The 22,230-nt window shown below is 45.7% G+C and overlaps 1 protein-coding gene across 2 annotated transcripts in view; it reads right to left on the reverse strand.

Annotated features, from left to right (window-relative positions):
• Positions 1-22,230, reverse strand: part of LOC138285078 (glycophorin-C-like) — a 234,466-nt gene that overhangs the window by 74,525 nt on the left and 137,711 nt on the right. For both annotated transcript variants that reach the window (XM_069224595.1, XM_069224596.1), the window contains exon 2: positions 15,777-15,821. In XM_069224595.1, coding sequence (XP_069080696.1) covers positions 15,777-15,821 — 45 coding nt within the window. The remainder of the gene's footprint in view (positions 1-15,776; positions 15,822-22,230) is intronic.

Below are 22,230 nucleotides of genomic sequence, written 5' to 3' on the forward strand. Positions count from 1 at the left end.
CACACATGTACACAATCACACACACACATATATGCAAAACAGGAAGCAAAGAACTCTAGGGAGTTTCCAATTATAAGCGGAGAGCAGCTCCTTTATATGGAACATTCTACAACACCAGCAACACTGAATCGGCTCACTCTAACGGGATATATATATATATGTATATGTATATGTATATATATATATATATATATATATATATATATATATATATATATATATATATATATATAAATATATATATATATATATATACACACACACACACACACAAGACCACACAAAAATACAGTAGAGTTTTTAATGTCTTTGTATATAGTGTTCTGGTATACTATTGTGTTGTTATGTGTGAGTATGGTGGTTATGTGGGAAGAGCCAGCTCTTGACTAATCGTCTGAAACTGAGATGGTTGTCAGTGGATATTATGTGTTTGTGGCCAACGAATTACATAGTTTGGCTGCTCAAACATACAAAGGTGCTCCACCCATGATTTATTTCTTATATTTAGCAATTGTGGTAGGGTGTGTGGAGCCATTCTCAAGCATAGACTCCTTTGCTGAATATTTTTTGTGATTTTCCTCCGGATGAAGAGTGGTCCTTTGCCTTCTTTTGCTTTGTGGGTGATACAAACCAGCCTGAAAATGGATCTTTTGGCAACAGGCAATCAGTGTAGGGCTCTCAAGACAGGGGACGTGTGTGTTTGCGGCTTTACATGTAGACGTAGTCTAGCAGCAGTGATCTCAATTATCTGCAATCTTGTAATAGTGGATAAAGGTGAAATGTGGTATACAGCATTAGCATAATTCAGTTTTAATAGGACACAATAGATGGTAGCTTGAACCTTGTTAGAGAATCCTAGGTGCGGGAAGATGTGTCACAGAGTTTTCATTGTAAGAAAGTTTGATTTGGATACCTTATCCACTCCGGCATTCATTGACAGCTTAGTGTTCATGGTAATTCTGATATTTCTTACCTCCTTAGATATTTTTGGCAGTGGTCTTAGATCATTATGCCAGATGCAGAGAGACTCATACGTTTTCCAGTCACCACAGGTGAGTATATCAGTTTTGGATGAGTTGAGGTGGCTCCATGTCATCTATTGGTCAAGAGCCCAGAGGCAACTGAAGATGTTGGATGTTCCAATGTCCTCTGGACTTTGCAATTTCAGAAGTATCTGCGTGCCATCTGGGTAGTAATAGCAGATGACCATTAATTAGATCTAGTAATGATTTTATTACTGCTTTAGACCGAGAACGGTTAATACTGGTGATTATGGTTGAACTCCAGGACTACCAGAAGGCCTTATGGTTCATCATATTTTAACAAATCCACAGATCTGCTTTTGCTAAATCCTCCCACTTTCCTGTGAGATATACTTCTTTCATGCGGTCCACTGAGGCTTCAGGGTACGTGCTCTGAATTCAAATGGTAAAGACTGCACAAATAAACCAATGTCAATGGGTGCTACACTAATGGCAAGCAGGCCTTGGTGTCCCAGACTGGAGAAGTACCATCAAGCAGCACCAGCAAGATACCTTTATGAGTGGGCTCATTTAGAAATAGGTAAAGGATGGCGCAAAATAGACAACACCCTGATTGGAAAGTCGCTATAGGAAGTCCTGTGACTGAGGCCTAAAACTTCACATCCCTGCAGATACGATGGTGCCACTGACGGAATGGGACCGCTTTAGAGCTCAATGTGGACTAACACCTTTCCCTCCCCTTTCACCCCACTGTGGGTGTGGGGGGAAGGGAACTGACTTCAGACTGGGTGCTTTTGAGGCACATAAAGAGAAGATAATACATTCTTTGCCCTTAAAATGTGGACTTGTGTAAAGATATCCGGTGGAGGTTTTCTCTTCTTCTGGAAGGGGAAACATATCTTATTCATGTAATTAAGTTCTATTCCTTCTTGGTCTGCATCTTACATGCTGTCATCAAACATGTTTTCAATTAGGAGGTATTTCTCAGTGTGTATACCGTTGTGCCAAAAGCGTTGTTCAGCCGCAGTTTGATAATATGTGTTGAAGCTCTGTTTTGTCATTCTCCAGTTCTGTTATATTTATGAGTCAATAATTAATTTTTTGTTCTGCTGAAAGTACATACCGGCGAGAACGATTTGGCAGAAGATCTTTTAGAGTTTAATTATGCCTATGTGTGTAGCTGCACTTTACATACAAATAAATAGGCTGAAGCTTGTACATTTACTGCCTTATTTTCTTTTGCTTTGATGCAGACTGTTTCTTGTCTTTTGCGTTTGAAGCAACCCTGTGTGCACAGTGTTACGTTAAATTTTGCGTTAGCAGAGGATTCCAGAGGAAGAGTAATTTTTAAATCCCATGTGGAAGATTTCCACTCCTTTACAACACAGGTCTTTTCATTCCTTGGCCCAGCTCGTGTCAATGGCGCTGACGGCTGACTTCATACGCTGGAATAAACCCCCGCTTCCATTTAGAAGAATCCCAAGGGTCATTCAAAGCCGTTCTTCTTTTTGAAGCTTCTAGACAATGGGCTCCTTACCTCTCAAGGGCATTTCTATAAGAAGAATATGTGAATACGTGAGCCCTATGAGGAAATGGAGCTGGACAGCTACGGGAACAAGTCTCACCACGTTCCTCACTTAGCCACGGTGGCACGATATGTCTCTTTTTTCGTTTGCTTTGTCAGAGGTAAAGCGAATAAGATACAGAAGAGCGCGCTGTCAGGAAACTATGCTCCAGCAGTTAAGTACGTATTGGGAAGAAGAACTGTAACATCAAATGTATTTAAACCACATACTGTAATGTGTAATGTTTTTTAAGTCACATGGTCACCTGACTGTCACATTCCATTACCAGTTCAGCTGGTGGACTTAGTCTACACAGCACCTGAGGGTTATTTTTAGCAACACACCTCCAGAATACTGCCACTCTGTACAGCCTAAACTACTATTTGGGAGAATATGTGAATTCCTGGGGCGAGAGCTGTACTGTGAGTCCTGAGAGGTTCTTTAGATGATTACACCATTTGTTTTGTACGAGCTCCAGCTTCCCGTTTAGAAAGAAACATCATAAAATGTCTGTTAACATATTTTGGTCTGCAGGTTTGTCCCACAGATGTTTGAAATTCAACGTGCATCCTCCTTTTTTCGAGGGAAAACTAATTCTGTGGTAGGAAATATCTCTATCATGCCTCATCAAATGCCATGTTAAGAAGAAAGGGGCAAACTGCTCTGTAGGCACTAAGGGGGTTATTACTACTTTGGAGGAGGTGTTAATCCGTCCCAAAAGTGACGGTAAAGTGACGGATATACCACCAGCCGTATTACGAGTCCATTATATCCTATGGAACTCGTAATACGGCTGGTGGTATATCCGTCACTTTACCGTCACTTTTGGGACGGATTAACACCTCCTCCAAAGTTGTAATAACCCCCTATATTAGTTGCCATGCCTCGTGACTCAGAATGCCTACCCATCCTTGGGCTTGCATTTATCAACCTAGCATCACCCTTGACTCCTCCCTATCAATGACCTACCAGGTAAACTCAGTCACCTCCTCCTGCTGGCACACACTCCGCAAACTTCGGAAGATCTTCAGCTGGATCCCAGCAGACTGTCGCAGGACAGTCACCCACACCTTAGTCACAGGCAAGCTCGACTAAGGCAATGCCCTCTACGCCGGCACCTTGACTAGAAATATCAAAAAATTACAACTCATCCAGAACATCACCGCCAGACTCATCCTGGACCTCCCACGCTGAGAACACATCTCCCAACACCTGAGGACCCTCCACTGGCTCCCGGCTAAGAAACGAATCACCTTAAAGCTACTCACCTACATGTACAAGGCCATACACAATGCAGGACCAGCCTACATCTGTAAAACCACCGCCGGAGGATGATCCTTCACCTACATCGCAGCAAAGAGCTGGAACAACCTCCCCCTGCAACTGAGACAAAACCCATCTTCAGGAAGAACCTCAAGACGTGGCTCTTTGGATGAGGCTTCTCCCCTCTCCCCAGCACCTTGAGACCCTCACGGATGAGTACCCGTGCTTTACAAAAACTGATTGATTGATTAACCTTTGAAGGAAGGAGTAGAGGCAGCTCCAGTAGTATCCTAGGTGGCCTTATGTGTAGCAACACTTCACTACATATGGATGAAGTCAATATCCATGAAAAAGTTTGGAGATAGCCTCCTGGTAATCACATTCTGAGCCCGTTTACAAACTGTATTTTGTAGTGGTGGTGGGTAATTACCACTAAATGGGTTGGTTTGGTTTAGGTACATTTGAGGAGGGTTTTGCGAGGGAAAACTTAATACAAAATATATAAATATCAAATAATGGTATTTTTTAAATGATTGTTTAAAAATGAGTATTGATAAAATAATATATTTAAATGATTTTTTTATTTAATAAACATTTAAGTTGATGCAGTGAAATTTTATTTTATTCTTCCCCAATTAAAACTAAGGCCCTCATTATGACATTAGCGGTAAATTCCGAATACCGCCGCGGTATCTGCCGCCAACATATCACTGCGGAGCCGAACATCCGTCTGCCAGATTATGACATATGCATGCAGAACCGACAGAAAACAGCCACAACCACAAATCCGCCAGACCCACTGAACATGATAAACTGTTGGAACTACCACCCATACCTTCACGGCAACAATACTATGCCCTCCAAATAATAACTCACAAATCACCACAGCAGATATTCAATGGCGGTGAACACCGCCGCAGTGGATAAGGCCACCCAAATACAAAACAAGACAACATTGGCCAGGACAAAAAACTCACACCTGACACAAATACACACTCCTCACCCACCCACCAACAGCACTATAAAACACAAAACCACATTACTCACAATCCTTTGCAAATACGACAAGACAGATACACTTAGAGACGCTAACATAAAAGAGATCTGCACACACATATCACAACTACCTAGTCATCACACACGCACCACACACCCCACCACATCAAACATCACCCGCTGCACAACCTACACACACCACACATAACCAATGTCCCCACAAAAGCACCCTTGTTTCACTGATGAGGAGTTGCAGGTCATGGTTGAGGAAATAGTCAGGGTAGAGCCACAGCTGTTAGGAGCACAGGTACAGCATATATCCAATGCCAGGAAGATGGAGCTATGGCAGAGGATCGTGGACAGGGTGAATGCCGTGGGACTACATCCACGCATAAGGGATGACATAGGGAAGAGGTGGAACGACCTTTGGGGGAAGGTACATTCCATTGCAGCAAGGTGTCAGCTCGCCATCCTGAGGACTGGCGGTGGACCCCAACCTTCTCCCCCACAGCTGACAGCATGGGAGGAGCAAGTCTTGGCAATCTTGCATTCTGAGGGACTCACTGGAGTAGCCGGAGGACCGGACACTGTTGAGTCAACATTTACTACCTATCACCCCCCATACATGCATGCCATCACCACGTACCACCCTGACACCAATCACCCCACTCCATCCCACACAGTGCTTCACCACAATTACTAAACCTAAATGCCAAGCTCTGCATGCAATACCCACTGTATGCACATCCCTTCCAGCCGTGCATGTATACCCACCACCAATGCATGCACAGCATGGAGAACTAACAATACCACAATCCATCACCATACACAAAGGTAGCAGGGCAACAGCAATAATTTAGGGGAAGCTAGTGATGGAGAATATGTCACAGACATGTAGCATAATACACCACTTACATCCCCACAGGTGCCCCAGCCAATCTCAGCCGCAAGGAGGTGCCACGGATACCCAGTCCCCCACCAGAAGATGGCCCCAGTGATGACAGCAACTCTGGAGCTCTGGACCTGAATGAACTCCCTGGCCCAACAGGGACCATTGGTCAGTAGGCTATCCCAGCCCACACCCAGTCCACTACAGAGCCTCCCCCCTCAGTATCCAACACCACAGCACCCACCCAACGTCCCCACGCCTCTGTCCCGAGGACACGTCAATCAGTAGTGTGCCCACCTGTACAGGTACCCCAGTCCACACCTCACAGGCAAGACAATGACGGTCCTGGGGTCAGGGGCAGTGGGAACACCATTCAGGGGACAGAGGCTCAGGGGGCCAGGGATGGACGGAGGACAGCTGTGCGCCAGGGGAAGGAAAGGCCCAGGGACCGACTGCCCAGGAGGCACATACTAATGTCCTGGGGGCACCACCAGGAGATCATGCAAGAATTGCAGGCCCTGAACACCACCATGGTCTCCACTGCAGGCTGCTGAATGATATGGCCAACATCGTGAGGGACTACACAGCACACCAGCGGGCCCCTTCCACTGGCCAGTGTACTGACCAGCCCTTCACATCTACTGCAGCTAGTGGACAAGAGGCCCTGCCATAGGACCCACAGGCCACCAGCACCCCTCCCCCTGCAGAAGGTGAATCACCCACCAAACGGTCCCTGAGACCCAGTTGGACAGCAGAGACAGTTGCCAAGATCAAGACCACCACCAGGAAATTAGCCTCTCCAGGATGTCCCCCTTGTGTTCCACTGAGTCACCTTGTCCACTTTGAACTGCCATTGCTCCCCTTCCTATGGCCCCTTGGACACTGGACCTGTGCCACAGACAGACTGGCCCACTACATTGGACTTTTCCCAATCATCACCCAACTCTTGCACTTTGCATTGTATAGCAATTCTTAATAAACACCCCTGGACACAACTTGAGTAATAGTGCTTTATCTGAAGATAATGAACAATGTATCAAACTGTTATGAACTGCATGAACCTGTGTAAATGTCCAGTTACATGTTGATCCATCCTACAAATGTCCCTCAGCAGTCTGTACACATCACAGCATTACACTGTTGTAACTACAGCAACATCTGCAATAAGGGAAGGCATAGGTGACAGGCAGGTGGGATGCAAAGGGAATGACTAGCATAATGCTACAGTCACACAGCACAACACAGGAATTGACAAATATTTAGTTCAACAGTCTTACCTGAGAGTCATTGGAAGTACTGCAGGATCATATGTGTCCTGTTGTCCACGTCCTCCTCCTCTTCCTCCTCATCACTGTCCTCAGTGTCCACTGCTGCCACAGCTGGATTGTCACCCCCCTCCTCCTACAAATAGGGCACACGGTGTCTGAGGGCCAAATTGTGCAACATGCAGCACACAACAACAATTCTGGAGACCTTCTCAGGGGAGTAACATAGGGATCCACCTGTCAGATGGAGGCACCTGAACCCAGCCTTCAGGAGCCCGAAAGTCCTTTCAGCAATCCTCCTGGTAGGCTCCTGAGCATCATTGTACCTATTCTCAGCCCCTGTTCTCAGAGTCCTTACAGGGGTCAGAAGCCAGGCCAGGTTTAGGTAGCTGGAATCACCTGCAGGAAGTGAGGGACACACATTAGTCCTGCACAATGGCTTGGGGTACGCCACCTGAAGGCATACACTGGCATACATTGGGTGGGGACTCTGGCCCACCTATAAGTCACTCTGTGCCTCTGTAGCTGTGCCATCAGCTGTGGGGCACTGCAATTCCTCAGGACAGCGGCATCATGCACTGACCCAGGATACTTGGCAGTGACGTGGGAGATGTACTGGTCAGCATGGCACACCATCTGGACATTGAGTGAGGGGAAACTCTACCGATTTCTGTATACCTGTTCATTGGCCCTGAGGGGGACTGAGGCAGTATGGGTCCCGTCAATGGCCCCAGTTACATGTGGTATGTGTCCCATTGCATAGAATCCAGCCTTCACAGTGGGTAAATCATCTACCTGGGGGAATGTGATGTAGCTCCACATGTGTTTGAGCATGGCAGACAAAATCCTTGCAAGCACAATAGGGAACATTGGCTGTGACATTCCTGCAGCCAAGCCCACAGTCACCTTGAAAGAGCCAGTTGCCAGGAAATGGAGCACTGAGAGTACCTGCACAAGAGGGGGTATTACTGGGGTGCAATGGATTGCAGATAGCAGGCAGGCAGGCTCCAATTGTGCACACAGCTCTGTGATTGTGGCCCTGTCCAGACGATAGGTGAGTATGATGTGCCTGTCTGCCAGCTCCCTTTCTTTCTCCCCCTCTCTCTCCTTTTGTCATCCTCTCCATGTGTGCATTGGCATCATGTGGCGAAGGAGCAGGGGCACCGGCGAGTGAGGGAGCTGCAGCCCATGGGAACTCAGGAGGCAGAACCCACCAACTCCAAGGGGACCAGCGGGACGGAGGGCAAGGGGAGCACCACGGCGGAGACAGGAGGTGATACCACTGACTGTGATTCCTCCTCCGATGGAGCTCCCTGGTCGTGGTTGGACCCCTCTGGAACCACCCCAGCAACAGGTTTTACCGCCACCGCGTACCAGCACTGCCCTCCCAGTAGCTCGCCACCGAGTTGCCCGTGCCCATTCACACAGGAGGGTGGGAATCTTCTTCGCCCTAGGCATCTCAGGCCCTGCCCCAGTCAGCCCTGCTGCCCTCAGTGAGGAGGCTATTGACCTCCCGAGATCCATCTCTGTAGGGCAGTGAACCATAGTGAATGCCATCCAGGGGCTGGTATCCCAGATGCAGCAATGCAATGCCTTCCTGGAGGGCATTCACAGTGGCTTGGCAGCCCTACAGAGATCGTTTCAGGCTCTGGCCTCTTCACTGGCAGCAGCCAGTGTCCCTGTTTCTTCCGTACCCCCTCCAAATACCACTTCCCAGTCTCAGTCTCCTCACACCCAACCCATCCCACGCACACGTTCAGACAAGCATGCACACAAAACATCACACAAGACTCGCACAAACAAAGGCAGCACACTTCAGTCCACAAGCACTCACACAGCCAACACACAGATGCACACAAAACATCATCCACTGCCTCCTCCTCCTCCCTCACAGTCACATCTGCACTCATACCTGCATGCACTGCATCAACAGTCCTTGGACCTGCCACCTACACAGTCTTGTGCCCAGTCACAACAGCAGACCCGCAGATCTGCACCCCACACACCACATGCACAGTCACCAACCACCACCATCTTCACATCATGCAGCACACCCCCCTCACTTGTAGACACCACCACAACATCCATCTACATGCCCTGTTTGTCCTCCCCCACCCTGTCTGCCCCCCTCCAAAGACACACATATGGTTGCACTAAGACCCCCAACAGCCATCCACCTCACACAAGCACACTGTCCATGCACCTAAGTCCAGCAAACCTCCTCTTCCTACAACCACTCCCTCTACCTCCACACCCATCCCTCCCACATATTACCCCATTGGCCCTAAGAAGATTTTCCTTGCCTGCCTTGACCTCGTCCCTCCTCCTCACCTCCCTCCTGCTCTAAGAGGAAGGTCCCAGCCTACAGGGCAGTACCTCAAGCACACAGTCTGACACTGTACAACCCACAAAGTCTCCAGCAGCCACTAAGTGGCACATGAGTGCGATGCCGCCGCCGCTTCAAGGACACTCCTCCGCCCATAAAACAAAGGGCTAAAGTGGCGCCCAGTCCCAAATAGACAACCAAGAGCATGAAGCCACCTCCAAAACCTAGGACCAAGGAGACCCCTCCTGAGACTAAGGGGGGGCCCTACAAAACAAAGCCCAAGGAGGCCCCAACGAAAACAAAGCCCAAGGAGGCCCCTACAAAAACAAAGCCCAAGAAGGCCCGAACAAACACAAAGCTCAAGGAGGCCCCAACAAAAACTAAGCCCAAGGAGGCCCCTACAAAAACAAAGATCAAGGAGTCCCCAATAAAAGACTAATCCCAAGGAGGCACCAACAAAGACAAAGCCCATGGACATCCCTCCAGAACCAGTGGCCAAGGACACCCCTCCAGAACCAGTGGCCAAGGACACTCCTCCAGAACAAGTTGCCAAGGACACCCCTCAGTAACCAGTGGCAAAGGACAACCCTCAATAGCCAGTGGACAAAGGTCCCCTCCAGAAGTAGTGGGCAAGGAGCCCCTCCAGAACCAGTGGGCAAGGAGCCCCCTCAGTTTCCAGTGGGTAAGGATCCCCCTCAGTTTCCAGTGGGTAAGGATCCCCCTCAGTATCCAGTAGGCAAGGATCCCCCTTAGTAGCCAGTAGGCAAGGAGCCCCCTTAATATCCAGTGGGCAAGGAGCCCCCTCAGTATCCAGTAGACAAGGGTCCCCTCCAGAACCATTGGGCAAGGAGCCCCCTCAGTATCCAGTGGGCAAGGGTCCCCTCCAGAACCAGTGGGCAAGGAGTCCTCTCAGTATCCAGTGGGCAAGGAGCCCCTTACAATGAGATGCACCCCCCACCCCCTGAGGTGCCTGCCCATTTCCAACATGATGCCCCTGAACAGTGGAGTGCCGATGTTGTCAGGAGTCAGGTTGAGGCTTGGACTTTGCCCTGTGGGTATTAGTGACTCTAAACTGGCCTTTGGGCCTGCATGTACATATACAGTTGTATGCTCTTTGAATTTGAGTTGTCATCCAACATGATTACAGCGGTTGGAACAGAGGTATGTATCCTGGCCTTCTTTGCTCCTGACACCTCTTACTGTTGATTTACTCTGCAGCTTCTTCTGGGTGTGTGGTGCGTGTGTTGTGCGTGTCACTCTCCCCTCCCCACCTCCATTGTGTGCTAGGCATCTGTACTCATCGTCGTCGTCGTCGTTGTTGGGGCTCCAGGACGGCCATGGCGTGGTACAGCATCGGGAATGCTTGCAGTTCTGGTTCCATGGCGGTAAACAGACTCCTCTGTGTCCCTGGAGGTGAGTGTCTCCTTTGAAATGATGTGGTTTTGCCAGGCTTTTGGTATCGTTGCTACCGCCCAAGAAATCCTGGTGGTGTGCTATGTCTTAATATGGTGGGCGGATCCATGTCTTCCGCCTGCATGTAGGTGGCTTCCACTGTGTTCAGTGTTCGTACTGCGCTAATGGTTGGTGTGGTACATTGGCTGTCTATGGGAGGGATCACTGCCATGGTCATTATTTGGCGGTCATTACCGCCTGCCTGGCCACTGTACTACCACCATCGCCGGCGTGGTGGTAACCTGACCGCCAATGTCATAATGACCACCTAAATATTTTTAATCTTATACATTAAAATCTTTTTGTTAAAAAAAAAAAACAATAAACTATATTAAATTCCTCTATGCTTTTCCATACGGATCTCTACACTGTGGTAGTGGTGATCTCCACCAACGGGTGAAAGGTTACTTTTAGTAATTTTACACTTGTAAATTATGCTGTAAGAAGTCAACCCCCCCCCAATTTAAGTGTGTGGAGAAATGTAAGTTTACACCTAAATATGAATCTCCACTCTGAAATGGTGAATAGAAAAAAATGAGTTACACCTGGTGTAGCAGTATATATATATATATATATATATATATATATATATATATATATATGAGTAAATCTATATATGTATATTTACCTTTCTTAATTAGACCTCAGATGTCTTAACTGCACATGCCTTTAGTTTTCCACTATCCTTTATTGAGCTTAGAAGACAAACACCAGTACAATGTGGGCAATGCTCAGAGAAAGGCATTGGTAGAAGATGTTGTGGCTCAAACACCATGCCTCATCACAAAGTAAGATGTTCTTGCAATGCAGTGAACATGTCTTCAAGAGGACCTGGACATCCAGTTACAGTAAAAAATGTTGTCCAAATCTACCGGATGCAAACCAAAATACTGTATTCATCTGATACAGATGCAACAAGAGTTAAAGAGAACAGTGTGACTGCATTAAAAAGCACACTTAGGGTCTCATCATGATTACCTCGGTAATCCTGTTGCAGGTTATCATCCGGATTGCAAGATCCATGGTAAACAGTGTCTTGTCACTTACCTTGACACTTTGCTGACAGCTGGCAAAATGTGATGGTAAAATACTGGGCAACAGAATTCTCAACGTGGAGAACACAAACTGATTCCGCAAGTTATTCACCAAAAACATATAATATAGAGCAATTTGGGCCCCTATAGTTTACTGATGCCCGCAGTATTGGCAATTCTGAAGAAGTTGCTGCTTTCGAGAGGGAGAATAGGGTGGGAGTGCTGGGTAGCAGAAAGTGTAGGTATTGCCAGCCAGGGGAGTAGACAATTACCAGGCCATTCATAACAGGCCCCTTACGATTCCAGCTTCCATTTTACGATCTCCTGCAGGGAGCAATACAAGGACTATTTACTTGCTGCTTTTTCCTGGTCCATGGCTATGATGGTTCACCTACTGAATTACAAGTATTGTCTATCTTGTTCTTCAGTGGCTTTTATGCACGTAAAACAATTGTTCAGAGAATAAAATGGCCCATAATATCTAGGTAAGCATGCAAAGTTGTAAATGAATGAATGGATGGATGGACATGTGGGTATCTAGTGTATACAGCATCCACTAGTCAACAAGTGAGGAACTGTAAAATGCACTTTTATCCCACATACTCATCCACAGCAGTGTTCGTAAAGTTGAGCCACACCATGCTCTTTATTAAACTGTCTTCTCTTGGTTTCTCTCGAATTGTACATTGTTATTCCTCTTCCCACCTCTATGATTGCTCCTTTTCAATTTCCTCTGCAGAACTCTCCTGGCCCTTTCCTTTTTCACTAAGATGTACCAAAGGGGTCTGCTGTGTCTTCTCCTCATCCTGATCTAGGCCACCACTCTTGCTGACTTCGTCACTTTCTTGGGGCTATTGCCACTTCAATAATAATTATCCAGAACGTTTTATTTTATTTTCCTCTTTATCCCAACAGCTCTTTCTGGTAAAATGTTGATAGCCTCCCACTTCCACTACAATTTATCAATACAAAATTGGAAATGTTTCTCTTTCTTGTATAACAGCATTGAACGTGCTCTGCTCCCTCTTCTATGTGGCTTCCGCTTCCTTTCCAATGATGTCAACATTGACTACTTCCTTTCCATTGGCTTCTCGCTTTTATTCTACATCTCTTGTTTCTGCCATATATGCACATGCCTCTCTTCACTTCCTATGCTACAAAACAAAGTCCTCATCTAAACTCTTGCTTTAGCCTATTTAAACTGTAAGTAAATGCTCCTGGAGAGGAACTGGTACTGTTATTTTTAATGGTCTTTAATATTGTAATTGTAAATACATTTATTCACAAATACAAATGTCACTTTGTCTGGCATGTATATAATAGGTTATTAGATGCTAGCTGTATATATAAACATTGCTTATTTACAAACAAAATACAAAAATCAATGAGGAATAAAAATGAAAAAAATACCTTGGGGAAAAAACATTAAAAGTGATTTGTGGGCATTCAATGACTGTCTTGTGAATGTCTAGTGACTATGTTAACAGAATGCCATAATTTATTTAGAATGTTGCTTTCCACATTTATCAAGGTTCAAAGTATTCTTAACTATTCAGCATTTGCAATCATCAAAGTAATTGTGTGGGGTTTTTAGTTTTATGTTGTCAAACTTCAAAGTCGTCCTTAGTTGCCAGAGCAATGAAACTAGGATATGCAACTTTCTTATTTTTCCTCCATTTCATCTGGTTGTTGCGGCTGACACGTTTTGGCTGTTTAAGTTGTTTGTTGAGCCTTCATCAGGCCTTTAAGGATCTATGCTTCATTCATCTGTTTTGTTCTGATGGCATTTTGTGATTATTAAAAAGCAACTTTGTGTATTCAATTTGCATTAATTTCAGCAGAAGTGTTTTACAATGTATCTTGAAGAATGTCTCTATTGGTAGTAGTTATATGATCAGCTTGCTATACTGAACTTTCAGAAAATATATACTTCAATCTGGAACAATCTTTTGAGGTTTACTTTATTGACACAAGGATGGTAACCTTATCTGTTGGGTGTACAGCCTTATATTTGCTACATGGTGCTTACTGGTCATCTTCATATTATCGCACATTGGGCATAAATCGCAATCTTTCCAATATTTAACTTCTAGTGTCTGTGCAACATACTGATGCTTGCATGAATTAACACCATGTCATTTTGGTCTGTAGTTCATCTATTCTCAAAGGCCTCCGTGCCTGTATGATTGCTCCTCCCCAGTTCCTTTCAACTCGACTATCAGTTTTCAAATTAAAAATCTCCCCCTTAATTTTTCTTTTACCATCTTACTATCTACTTTGATCTACATTTTTGTTTTCTCAGTATTGTCTTTAAGTGTATCCATGGTCTGCTCCTTGACATTACATATATATCTTTATTACTGTGCATATGGTCTTAGCCGAATCACATCTGTTGTACTGTCCATACTTTCTTGCAAGTTCTCCATCAAGATTTTGTCTCAGCTAAATGTTCCTAAATAATGGAAAACTGTTCTTGTGTGTGTATGCTGTGGTGTAATCAAGAGTGATGGACCAGCCTACAAAATCCAACATGACGTTGGTGTTTCTAATACCTTGCCAATACATTATGATTACCTATGATCCAGAAACAGTGCCAGTAGACTAGTTTCAAGATGATAACAAACTTTATGACATGCGGAGAGTAATCCGGTGAAATTACAAAACCGAGAAATACTCATTGGAATTGCCATGGATTATCCAAAGAGTGGTAAATAAGTGAGCAGAAATAATTGCAAGAAAGGATACCTATTTATAATGAGGTAAAATAACTACAGGAACACAAAGAAAAAGAGTGAAAGCAAAGAGTTTTAAAAAGATCCACTGTGCGTCCACCTTCACTAGTCAATCTTTGTGGTGTATGCCTGTAGCTAAAGGAAGTGTTACTTTAACTTTCACTCAAAGCTTATCAGATTGTTTTCTAGCCTTAGGTTTTTAGGAAGCTGTTCAATGATTTGCTCTAGTCACTTATTACGAGTGGGGCCACATTACAGGCTTGTCTGCAAGGGAATAGTCAGAAAATTTAAATATTCCCACTTCGAACCAAAGCTCTTATGGCACCAAGCAAGTGAAGCAAGTCATCAAGTCCCTCTCCAGAAGAGTTCTCTTGTTTCTTCCACCCAACCATCTACCCATACATCCTTCCACCCTTCCATTCACCTGCTGATTTCCACCATTTCACCTTTATATTCTGTCATTCATTCATTCTTTCATTTATCTGTCAGGTTTTCATCATTCCTTCTCTCTGCCTACCCATATCCTACCATATTAAAACCAATCCATTTATCTGGCCTTTCACTCTTCCATCCCTCCATCCACCATTTCACTCATCCATACATCTTTTCACTCCTTCCATCCATCCTTTCACTCAGTTGTCCATCTTTTGACTCATCCATCCACCCTTATCCATCAGACTCATCCATTTATGCTTTCACTCATCCATTTCCCTTTTCACTCACTCATCCACCCACACTTTCACTCATCCATCCACCGGTGCTTTGACTAGTCCATTGAATCTCTCACTCATCCATCCAGCCATCCTCCCTTTCACTCATCCTCCATTCATCCTTTCTCTCATCATCCAACCACCCTTTCACTCATTCATTTATCCTTTCATTCATGCATTCACCCTCCCTCTCACTCATACATCCATTCTTTCACTCACTCACTCATCCATCCTTCTACCCATCTACCCTTTTACTCACCTTTCCATCCACCCTTTCACTCACACACCATCCATCTTTTCACTCATTCTGCCCCCACCTTTCACATTAGTTATGGGCCTTTGTCTGCCGAGTTGAAGAAAGAAGTAGCCTATGAAGAACGCCACCTCCACTCTCTGCATATGATGCCCCATGTACATTTTTTGTAAAATCACGGTTAATGGCGATACTTTTACTTCTGCTTTCTCTTCACATCCCTCAACTTATCAATGTAATTAAGTTTCTTGGACCCTGTAAACATTTTTGTACATGCTCTACATAAGGAAATGAAACGAAATAAGTACCTCCAATGACCGCTGCATCGCTTCTATCAGCATTGCTGGCATCAGCTACAAACAGACAAAAATACACGTTATATGATTAGAAGAGACAGGAAAGGACATCGAAAGTATAGCAAACTGTGAAGTATTATTTTTCACTCATTTATTGGCTCACTATAAGGTTTGTGGTATATACATGCATAAGCAAAGACTTAAAACCTTTGATATTCTAATTTTGCCGAATATTGGCATCAAAAGAGTACTTGCCAGTGACAAAAAAGTGTGGAGGTGGGCAATATTTTAATAGCAACTTCTATGGATGTGCCTAGGTCATGGGTGTTCACTGGGAGTTAAGGTTCGCATCAAAGTCAAATTTTAAGTGTTAGCCATGAGCAACTTTAATGTGCCTGTACAGATTTCTGTAGGGGGCCCTGAATTTAAATGCATACACCCAATGTAGGAGGCTGGCCTGGCTTATAGTGGGTACCTTGTGGTACTTACACCTTGTGCCAGGTCCAGTTATCCTTTATTAGTAGATTAGAGGTGTTCTAGCAACATAGGCTGATAGAGGTAGCTATAGCAGAGCAGCTTAGGCTGAACTAGGAGACATGTAAAGTTCATACTATACCACTTATATCATATAGCACTATATCATAAGAAAACACAATACTCAGAGTTACTAAAAATAAAGGTACTTTATTTTAGTGACAATATGCCAAAGGTATCTCAGAGGATATACTCCCTTAGGAGGTAAGTAATATACACCAAATATATACACACAAACCAAAATCAGGTAATTAACAGTTAGCAAAGTAGTGCAAACAATGTAGAACACAATAGAATGCAATAGGGAGAAATAGGCCTAGGGGCAACACAAACCATACACTCCAAAAGTGGAATGTGAACCACGAATGGACCCCAGGCCTAGTGTAGTGTATAGAGGGTCTCTGGGAGTGTAAGAAAACACTTAGGGTGTCCAAGATACCCCACCCCAAGACCCTGAGTAGGAGTAAAGTTACCCTACTACCAGAGAAAGACAGAAAAGTCGAGATAGGGGATTCTGCAAGGACAACAACTGACCGCAAAGCACTGAAGACGGATTCCTGGACCTGAAGACCTGTAAAGGAAGGGGACCAAGTCCAAGAGTCACGCAGGTGTCCGGGGGGGCAGGAGCCCACTAAACCCTGGATGAAGGTGCAAAAGGGCTGCCTCTGGGTGGAAGAAGCCGTAGATTCTGCAACAACGGAAGGTGCCAGGAACTTCTCCTTTAATCAGAAGATGTCCCACGGTGTGCTGGAGGATGCAGCGTTGTTTCCACGCAGAAAGACCACAAACAAGCATTGCTAGCTGCAAGAGTCGCAGTTGAGGATTTTGGGCGCTGGCAGGGCCCAGGAAGGACCAGGATGTTGCCCCTTGGAGGAGGAGACAGAGGGGGCGCTCAGCAACAGAGAGCCCATGCAGAAGCAGGCAGCACCCGCAGAAACACCTGAACAGGCACTTAGAAGATCTGAGGACAACGGTCGACTCAGAGCCACAAAAGAGGGTCCCACGACGTCGGAGTCCAACTCAGTGAGTTGGGCAATGCAGGACGGAGTGCTGGGGACCTGGGCTAGGCTGTGCACAAAGGAAGTCTTGCAAAAGTGCACAGAAGCCCGAGCAGCTGCAGTTAACGCAGTACACAGGATTACTGTCTGGCGTGGAGAGGCAAAGACTTAGCTCCACCAAATTTGGACAGAAGGGCCACTGGACTGTTAAAGACACTTGGACCGAGCTCCTGTGTTCCAGGGACCACTCTCGTCGGGATGAGAGGGGACTCAGAGGACCGGTGATGCAGATGTTTGGTGCCTGCGTTAGCAAGGGGAAGATTCCGTCGACCCACAGGAGATTTCTTCTGGGCTTCCAGTGCAGGGTGAAGGCAGACAGCCCTCAGAGCATGCACCACCAGGAAACAGTTGAGAAAGCCGGCAGGATGAGGTGCTACAATGTTGCTGGTGGTCTTCTTGCTACTTTGTTGCGGTTATGCAGTCGTCCTGGAGCAGTCAGCAGTAGATACTTGGCAGAAGTCAAAGAGGGAAGTGCAGAGGAACTCTGGTGAGCTCTTGCATTCGTTATCTGCTGAGATACCCACAGGAGAGACCCTAAATAGCCCTCAGAGGAGGATTGGCTACAGAGAAAGGTAAGCACCTATCAGGAGGGGTCTTGGATGTCACCTGCTGGCACTGGCCACTCAGAGGTGTCCATTGTGCCCTCACACCTCTGCATCCAAGATGGCAGAGGTATGGGACACACTGGAGGAGCTCTGGGCACCTCCCCTTGGGAGGTGCTGGTCAGGGGAGTGGTCACTCCCCTTTCATTTGTTCAGTTTCGCGCCAGAGCAGGGCTGGGGGGATCCCTGAACTGGTGTAGACTGGCTTATGCAAGGAGGGCACCATCTGTGCCCTTCAAAGCATTTCCAGAGGCTGGGGGAGGCTACTCCTCCCCAGCCCTTCACACCTATTTCCAAAGGGAGAGGGTGTAAAACCCTCTCTCAGAGGAAATCCTTTGTTCTGCCTACCTGGGACTGGGGTGCCCAGACCCCAGGAAGGCAGAAACCTGTCTGAGGGTTGGCAGCAGCTGCCAGAAAATCCCCAGAAAGTTGGTTTGGCAGTACCCGGGCTCTAAGCTGGAGCCCTGGGGATGCATGGAATTGTCCCCCCCAATACCAGAATGGTATTGGGGGGACAATTCCATGATCCTAGACATGTTACATGGCCATGTTTGGAGTTACAATTGTGACGCTACATATAGGAATTGAACTATATGTAGTGCACATGTGTAATGGTGTCCCCGCACTCACAAAGTCCGGCGAATTTGCCCTGAACAATGTGGGGGCACCTTGGCTAGTGCCAGGGTGCCCACACACTAAGTAACTTTGCACCTAACCTTCACCAAGTGAGGGTTAGATATATAGATGACTTATAAATTACTTAAGTGCAGTGTAAAATGGCTGTGAAATAACGTGGACGTTATTTCACTCAGGCTGCAGTGGCAGTCCTGTGTAAGAATTGTCTGAGCTCCCTATGGGTGGCAACAGAAATGCTGCAGCCCATAGGGATCTCCTGGAACCCCCAATACCCTGGGTACCTAGGTACCATATACAAGGGAATTATAGGGGTGCTCCAGTGTGCCAATCAGAATTGGTACAATTAGTCACTTAGCCTGCAGTGACAATTTTAAAAGCAGAGAGAGCATAAACACTGAGGTTCTGGTTAGCAGAGCCTCAGTGATACAGTTATGCACCACACAGGGAACACATATAGACCACAAATTTATGAGTACTGGGGTCCTGGCTAGCAGGATCCCAATGACACATATCAAACACACTGACAACATAGGGTTTTCACTATGAGCACTGGGCCCCGGCTAGCAGGATCCCAGTGAGACAGTAAAAACACCGTGACATATACTCACAAACAGGCCAAAAGTGGGGGTAACAAGGCTAGAAAGAGGCTACCTTCCTACACCCAAGTCTTACTGTTTGTAATAGGAAAAATGGGTTAAAAATCATATTTCTATATTATTAGTTTATAAAATTGAAAAAGTGCCATAAATTTTAAATAAAGCCTATTGAAGAAGAAAGAAACCACAATTAAGGTGCTAGATCGAACTCCACACTGCAGTCACCTAAGTGTCTTTAAAAAAAGCCAATTTGTATGATACGCCATCGAATCCTAGAATGTATGGGGTTCATTTTTCGTTTGGAAGTTTTCCAGTTATGCAAACACACATTTCATCAGTTTTTGGTGGCAAGTAACTGTATTTCCAGTAACTCATATGGTGCAGAATGGTCAAGTGAGATGACAATGAAACAGAGGAATATGAATGTAAATCCAAGTCACCCCTGTAGTATCACAGGGGTTATTGTAGACTCTGGTAAAGTTGTAAAGTTCTTTAGCTTAGTTCTGTCACATGCTACTTTAAGTTAAAACAATATATAGAATTAAAGATTCAGCATACTATGGGCCTGGTACAGAGTTTGGCGGATGGAACACTCTGTCACAAACGTAAGGGATATTGTGTCCACCGTATTAGAAGTGCATTATATTCAGTGGCACATGTAATATGACAATGGGATATCTGTCCCGGTTGTGTCGGAGTATCTCATCCGCCAAACTCTAAATCAGGCCCTTGAACCTCTTTACTTATGCTTTACTTATGTGAAGGTGAGATGGCAAGCACCCTCTCAAACATCTTTTACTGTGGATAATTTAGTTTTCTACCAGACTCCAGCACAAGCTGTCTTTACATTATTGTTGTTTAATATTGAAATTAAGGTTGATCTGGTGAAACGACTACAGAGTTCTCAACATTGAAAATCTCATTCACTGTACTACAAAAGATTATAGAAGGATAATGTGGGTAATCCGATTTAGAAAGGAAAGGTGTGGGAAATCTGAAGCCACTAGAGCGTTTCCACTATGCCAACAGTAGAATTGCAGAGGGTGACACCAATTAAACAATTTTGTAAGTTGTCCATTACAGTCTGCTGTTTAGTAGCTGAAAAGAGCTAACTAGTCTTATCTCTTCAAGTTTAGGCATGTTTAGGGTGGTCCCTAGAGTGTTACAGTAGGACAAAGAGTGGCTTCTTACTAGTGTGCTACAGGTTACTTCAAAAGATTTTTTGGCTTACGGGGTGACACCTCCCTCCTGGAAAGAAAATTCAGATGAGGTACCTCAGCCCCCCATTTAGTACAGGAGGGCTCACCTTTACTTGAACTAGGTGCTAAGGCTGTCAGTCATGCCAGGAGATTGAGGTCAAAGTGAAACAGATGGAAGAGGAATTATTGCTTTAGTCGCATCCGTCTAACCTTTCAGACTTCACTACCTGCAACTGCGAGGCAACTAAGACATACCCCAAACAAAGAAGACAAGAGTTACAGTTAATATAGTTTATTGTGGTTGACAAATTTCTGTGGATTTTAGTGCTTGATTCATTACATTTTAACTGACATTTTCTCCTAACTATAACGCCACTTTAACCTTTGGATTTTTCATTGAATTTCTGAGTTTTTTTTTAAAACTGTAAAGCAGTGATACTCAAAGTACAGCCCGGGGGCCGCATGCGGCTCTTCTGACATTTACATGCAGCCCCCAGGTCAACAGCTGTACTGTGCTGCTGTTTATTCGACTCAGCACTAGCACTAAAAATTTTTTTAAAGAAACAGGAAAGTATGTATTTGGAGGGTATTTGAAGTTCAAGAAAGGGAGTAACTAGGGTGTCCAGGACCTCTTAACTTCAGAAACACCTTTATTATTAAAGACATTTTGCAGGAAATGTATAAAAGTATGATCTGACTGACATTTAAAAAGTGGATTTCATTAACCTGCAGAACCGCTTCACCTAAGTACACAAGATGATATCACTGCATTGAGAAGTTTTTTTATTTTTTTAAAGTGATAGTTTTCAAACAAGAATTTAGAAACTATCATTCCCCCCTCTGCTCAAGACCCTGACAACAATGTGAATTGTGAACTAAGAGGCAAGTGAGTTGTTATGTGAATTCTTTGGGAGGCCTGGGTTTGTTTTATACATGAACAACATTATAGTTTCTTAAATCAGACACATAGGGGGTGATTCTAACTTCGGCGGGCGGCGGAGGCCGCCCGCCAAAGTTCCCCCACCAAAATACCGCTCCGCGGTCGAAAGACCGCTGAGGGTATTTTGGGATTTGCCCTGGGCTGGCGGGCGGCCGCCAAAAGGCCGCCCGCCAGCCCAGGGCAAATCAACCTTCCCACGAGGACTCCGGCTCAGAATTGAGCCGGCGTAGTGGGAAGGTGCGACGGGTGCAGTGGCACCCGTCGCGTATTTCAGTGTCTGCATAGCAGACACTGAAATACTATGTGGGGCCCTCTTACGGGGGCCCCTGCAGTGCCCATGCCATTGGCATGGGCACTGCAGGGGCCCCCAGGGGCCCCGCGGCACCCCCTACCGCCATCCTGTTCTTGGCGGGAGACCCGCCAGGAACAGGATGGCGGTAGGGGGTGTCAGAATCCCCATGGCGGCGGAGCGCGCTCCGCCGCTATGGAGGATTCTGCAGGGCAGCGGGAAACCGGCGGGAGACCGCCGGTTTCCCGCATCTGACCGCGGCCGAACCGCCGCGGTCAGAATGCCCTGCGGGGCACCGCCGGTCTGTCGGCGGTGCTCCCGCCGACCCTGGCCCCGGTGGTCTCAGACCGCCGGGGTCAGAATGACCCCCATAGTTTTATACAGCATACATTCTGATGAGGTATTTCAAGGTCTTTATATGTGATGATGAAGAAAAAGGAATAAAGGTGGTAAAGTGAAATAAAACATTTGCCTAGGATCAAACAATTTGGTTAAGTGGAGAAGCCGGAATTTATACCTGTTTCTGGTTTCATGTTGTGCAATTCAGACACTAGATGTATACGCTTCTCTACAACCCCTTTACCACTACCTCTCCCCACCCCCAGCCCTCCG

Source organism: Pleurodeles waltl, chromosome 3_1 (genome assembly GCF_031143425.1).
Source record: "Pleurodeles waltl isolate 20211129_DDA chromosome 3_1, aPleWal1.hap1.20221129, whole genome shotgun sequence".
Taxonomy (NCBI): Eukaryota; Metazoa; Chordata; class Amphibia; order Caudata; family Salamandridae; genus Pleurodeles; species Pleurodeles waltl.